Below are 5,381 nucleotides of genomic sequence, written 5' to 3'. Positions count from 1 at the left end.
CAGGATCATGACCTGAGCCGAAGGCAGTCGCCCAACCAACTGAGCCACCCAGGCGCCCCTCAGTGTTACATTTCTTGGGTGTGCTCATGTTACTGAGCTTTTGCGTGGTGTGTTTGTATTCTCAGGAGTTATCTGCTGAAGTATTCAGGACTGAGTGTCATGATGCCTGCAGTTTACCTTCAGATAGATCAGCAAAAGGATAAGAGTGTGTGTGTATTTGCGTGTGTGTATATAGTTGTGACGAATCTAAGGGAAGGCTACGCAGTTGTTCATTATACTGTTCTTTCATCTTTTCCTTAGGATTAAAAATTTTCTTTTTTTTTTTAAAGATTTTATTTATTTATTTGAGAGAGAGAATGAGAGAGCACATGAGAGGGGGGAGGGTCAGAGGGAGAAGCAGACCCCCAGCTGAGCAAGGAGCCCGATATGGGACTCGATCCCGGGACTCCAGGATCATGACCTGAGCCGAAGGCAGTCGCCTAACCGACTGAGCCACCCAGGCGCCCAGGATTAAAAATTTTCAAAAGAAAAGTTTGGGAGGGAAAAACTTTAAAGTAGTAGTAAGTTATTATTTATAAGTGTATCCGTGTGGTAGCTTTAGTTATATGTATGCTGTTTTCTGATGTATCAAACATGTATATAGTGCTTCTTGCATGCCAGATGCTGTTGTGAGTGCACCAATATTATCTTACCATAGCTCTTTGAAATAGATACGGTTTGTTGTCTTCATTTTATGGAGCAGGACATTGAAGCACAGGTAGACTTGTCCAAGGTCATAGCTAGTTAAGTGGAAAGTTGGGATCTCAGCCCAGGGAGTCTAGTTCTGGAGTCCATGTTCTTAACCACTGTGTTCTGTTATAGCTCAGATCTTCTACCTTGGAGTATGTGCGTGCGTGCGTGCGTGTGTGTGTGTGTGTGTATTTTATAAGCCGATAGAGTCATGATCTAAATCATCTTAAATTCTGAATTTAAATTCTTTGAGTGACAAGTGATGTTGGTCAAGATATACTTGAAGAATGACAATTCTAAGTGCTGTCTGGAACACCAAAGTTTAAATTATGCTTTTACTAGAATTAATAGCACGTGTACTTTGAAAATTGGTAGTCTGTGCATGGAAATCCTCCTTGATAATGGCATTTAATTAACAAGAGTATTTTGTTTTTAACCATGATGGCTAAAATAATATTTTCCTATGGAAAGTCAAATATTCTGCCTTTAAAAATATTCCATGAGAAGGGTTTTAAATTCCATTTTGGAAGGCAGTGATTCTAGTAATCTGTTTGTTTTGAATAACGGAAGGAAGTGTAGTGCAATTCTTTGATGAGGGATGATCTGGAAAGGGTTTTTCCCAGTTCATGGATTCCTCCAAGGATGTTCTTCTGTTTTATCTACATTTATACTGACCTTCTAAAGCCTAGGTCAGAAGCCACCTCTACCAGATTTCTGTTAAATTCTGTCTGTGGGAAGAATTAACCTCTTGATTTAGCTGTCAGTGTTTTCTGTTGACATTGCGTAGTTGCTTACTAATTCTTCTTAACCACATCTCATTTCTTCCATATATTGTAGGCTCTCAGAGGGCAGAATTAATCATTATTTTTCTGTCCCCTACAGCAGGGTCCGCTAACTATGGCCTGCAGGCCAAATTTGATCTGTCATATTTTTGTAAATAAATTTGTATTGGAACACTACCGTACTCATTCATTTCCTTATTCTCTCTGGCTGCTTTGGCACTAGAGCGAGAGAGTTGAGTAGTCAGGGTAGAGGCTCTAGGGTCTAAACTATTTACTATCTGACCCTCACCAAAAAAATTTGTTGACCCCTGTTCTACAGTATTTTGAACAGTACCATGCATGCATTAGATACTTGTTTAATGAATTCATGAATTAACATTTGACAGATACATATCATTTAATGAGAGCACGTCTCTGGACTTCTTTCTGTGATTTTTTTTTTTTCTTTTTTCTTCTCTGTTATTTATTGTAAGGTGATGTTTAAATCTCAAGAGTAATTTCTAGAATACCATATGCCTAGGTAACACCCTGATGTTAAATATCTCTTGGAGGGTTAAGAATATATTTCAAATGTGGCATTTTAAGAAATTGCTTTGTTGTAACTATAAGAAGTTATTTAGGATTAATCTATATCTTCTGCAGCAACTGGTTCTGAACCTATGTATTGGTCAAGTTTCATGACCAGCAGTATGCAATTGGCAAAAGAATGTCTTAGCCAGAAATTAACAGATGAACAAGGAGAAGCATCGCAGCCTTTTGAAGGACTTGAAAAGTTTGCTGAAACCATTGAAACAGGTTTGGCATTATGGAGTATTTTCAAAAATTTTAGTTTTTTTTTTTTTTTTATTAGTAATTTAGTACCTTTCTTTAGTAAGCCTTGTATAAGGAAAATCCATTGGAGTGATTTTTTTTTTTAAAGGCATTACTGTTCTTCAGAACTTTAGAATTGAGGTTATTTTAAATATTCAATTTAATTTCACGTCCTTCTGTACCCTATTTTTTTTTTTTCTCTTTCCTTTATTATGCTTGTGTAATGAAGGGTTTAGAGGTCAGCAGAGAGTGTTGGGCATTGCTCAGGTATCTGTTAGGTGCTCAGTAAGGCAAAATGTTTATTACCAAACTCAAGATTTTGGGATTTTTAAGGAAAGAAATACCAGTTTATTTTGTAAGTTCTTATTAAGCTACTATATATACCTTTCATTAGAAGTTTTTATTTAGTATACATGTGGTCTCATATTGATGGTTACCTGTTTACTCTAGTACTAAGAAGAGTAAAAGTCACTTTTATAGACACTGTCTTGAGAATTGAACACGTGCCAGAAAATTCCAAAACTGGAACTGCACTTGAAATTCGAATAGAAAGGTAAGACTTCTTATATCTGAGAATAAATGACCCTATTCTTTTTTTTTTTTATAAATAGTAAGATCTGACTTTCATTAGATTTCATGATGGTTTTAGAGGTTAGAAGTGATGCTATTGAGTTACTACATTGTATGTTTTCAGAGTAAAGCTCTGCTCTCCAAGATACATTCTAATCCCTTTATTGAAAACTTAAAGTACCATTTGAGGTATAATTATATATAATACTGTGTGGAATTCAAAGCAAATGATTCTTTTAGTTAATACCAAATAAAAATCATGAATATGTGAGTGCTGCTAAATTTAAGGCACTCCTGTTGGAGTTTTTTCATACGAGCGATGTCCTGTTTTGGCGTGTCTCATTAATGCGAGGGGCTTCTTTGCTTTCCGGTGCTTGATCTGAGTGCTGCTTTCACGAGAAAGGCTAAGTCTGCAGTTTTCTTTGAGAGGATTCTGTGAGAGTATCTGTGTGATAGTAATTTACTTAAATAGATAGAAACCAGGACTTAGTTTTCTGTGTATGCCCACTTGGAGCCTTATAAATAGCTGAGTGTCGATTTGAGGTAGTCACTTTTTTTTTTTTCTTTTGGTGGGCACCAAAGCAAAGTTTATTGAGAGTACAGTAATGTACAGATAGTACAAAGCACCCAAAGAAGGAGGGGACCCGAGAGGGTTGCCCTTGAGGTAGTTACTGTTCACCTGTGTCTTAACGTGATAGAAATAGGCAGAATTGCACTGAGCACCAAAGACACTTTGTATAGGGAACTTTTGGGGACTTTTACGAAATTTTAAGCAGATATGTTACGGTTTCTGTCTTTCATAAAATTACCTATTAGTGAAACAGTTATTGTTAGCAGATTTTTGAAATTAGGTTGTGTTACCTGAAATGGTATATTAAAAAGTATCTAAAATCTCATGCATGTAGAACTACATTCTGTATTTTGTTGAAAATGAAGTGAGTCATAAGAACTCATAGAATAGTCATAAGAATTTAAAAAATGTCATTCATTGCAGACTTGTGACTTGGAGCCAAATGCTGTCTCACTGTTACTAAGAGATGTTTGTGAGAGAGCACAGGAATTGCTTTCCTTGAGGCTAACTTTAGGAAGGTATTAATCTTTTCTCCCAGTTTAGGAGCCCCATAAAATTATCCTTCTTGAGGCTGAGGTCTCTTGGTGAAAACATTTCCTGTAGTAAAGCATTAATGCTGACCACATTCTAGGCATTTTCTAAGTGCTAACACTTGAAAAACTCTTGACCTTAAAAAGCTATGTGTGTTTTAGACTTGCAAGTAGGCTTTCTTAGGAGTTTTATGCCAGCGCTTTTTGTTTTGAACTTTGAGAACTGTCTACTGTGATGAAGCTGCTGATGAGGCCTCAGGAATTAATGTGCATCAGCCCACAGCCTTTGCTCACAAGTTACTCCAGCTCTCCGGAGTATCTCTCTTCTGGGAGGAGTTTTCTGCATCAGCAAAATCTTCCCCAGTGTGTTCAACTGCACCAGCGGTAAGAAAAACAAAACGAAAAAACCAAACATTAAATCATAGATTTTTAAAAAGTTTAAATTAGGGGCGCCTGGGTGTCTCAGTCGGTTGAGCGTCCGACTGTTGATTTTGGCTCAGGTGATGATCTCAGGGTTGTGAGATCCAGCCCAGCGTCAGGCTCTGCACTGGGCATGGAGCCTGCTTAAGAGTCTCTCTCTCCCTCTCCAAAAAATAAATTTAAAAATAAAGAAATAAATGGTTTAAAGGAGGGCTATTAAATTGTGCTAGGATATAAAATACGTGTTAGTTTCCATCTGATCTGGAAGTTAACACAAATATTCAGTAATGGAGACCCACATTTCAGAGTTTTTAAAATACTCACATTTATGATTAATGCCTTTCCTACCAGGGTATAACATTGGATGCTGTGTCTTGTAGGAAAGTGGTATATTAACAACTAATACCCTTTTATAATAAAAACAAAAGCAGTGTTCACATTTACCTTACATAATGTATGGCTGAAAACTTACAAATCATATCTTAAAGTTTTATAATTAAGGAACTTTTTATTAATTCTTTCTAAGAGTAGAGAGTCCTTTTATAAATCAGTCCTTCCATAATTTATCTTTTACATTATTTCAGATTTTCATAATTATAGAATGTCTATTATGTTTTCTTATTGCTGTGATTTGAATAGATGTGCTTTTTTTCATAAAGTCCTTTTCCATGATTTGCCTTTATTACTGTTGTGTTTCATGCTAGCTATAAGACACTGGTTTATTCATTGTCACATAGTACAGCTTTTCATGTCAGATATTTTACTCTTCTTTTTTTTTTTTTTAAAGATTTTATTCATTTATTTGAGACAGAGAGAATGAGAGACAGAGAGCATGAGAGGGAGGAGGGTCAGAGGGAGAAGCAGACTCCCCGCCGAGCAGGGAGCCCGATGCGGGACTCGATCCCGGGACTCCAGGATCATGACCTGAGCCGAAGGCAGTCGCTTAACCGACTGAGCCACCCAGGCGCC

The 5,381-nt window shown here is 36.9% G+C and overlaps 1 protein-coding gene across 2 annotated transcripts in view; it reads left to right on the top strand.

The window, feature by feature from the left end:
- The first annotated feature begins 512 nt into the window (after window positions 1–512).
- Window positions 513–5,381, top strand: part of LOC145719369 (autophagy-related protein 2 homolog B-like) — an 11,113-nt gene continuing 6,244 nt past the window's right edge. For both annotated transcript variants that reach the window (XM_081810859.1, XM_081810858.1), the window contains exons 1-3: window positions 513–2,306; window positions 2,772–2,874; window positions 4,214–4,376. In XM_081810859.1, the coding sequence (XP_081666985.1) occupies window positions 2,171–2,306; window positions 2,772–2,874; window positions 4,214–4,376 (402 nt within the window). In that variant the 5' untranslated portion in view covers window positions 513–2,170. The remainder of the gene's footprint in view (window positions 2,307–2,771; window positions 2,875–4,213; window positions 4,377–5,381) is intronic.

Source organism: Leptonychotes weddellii, unplaced genomic scaffold, assembly GCF_054177405.1.
Source record: "Leptonychotes weddellii isolate Sample4059 unplaced genomic scaffold, ASM5417740v2 HiC_scaffold_4056, whole genome shotgun sequence".
Lineage (NCBI taxonomy): Eukaryota > Metazoa > Chordata > Mammalia > Carnivora > Phocidae > Leptonychotes > Leptonychotes weddellii.
The sequence above is the reverse complement of the archived record's forward strand: the minus strand, read 5'-3'. Positions and strand labels throughout refer to the sequence as shown.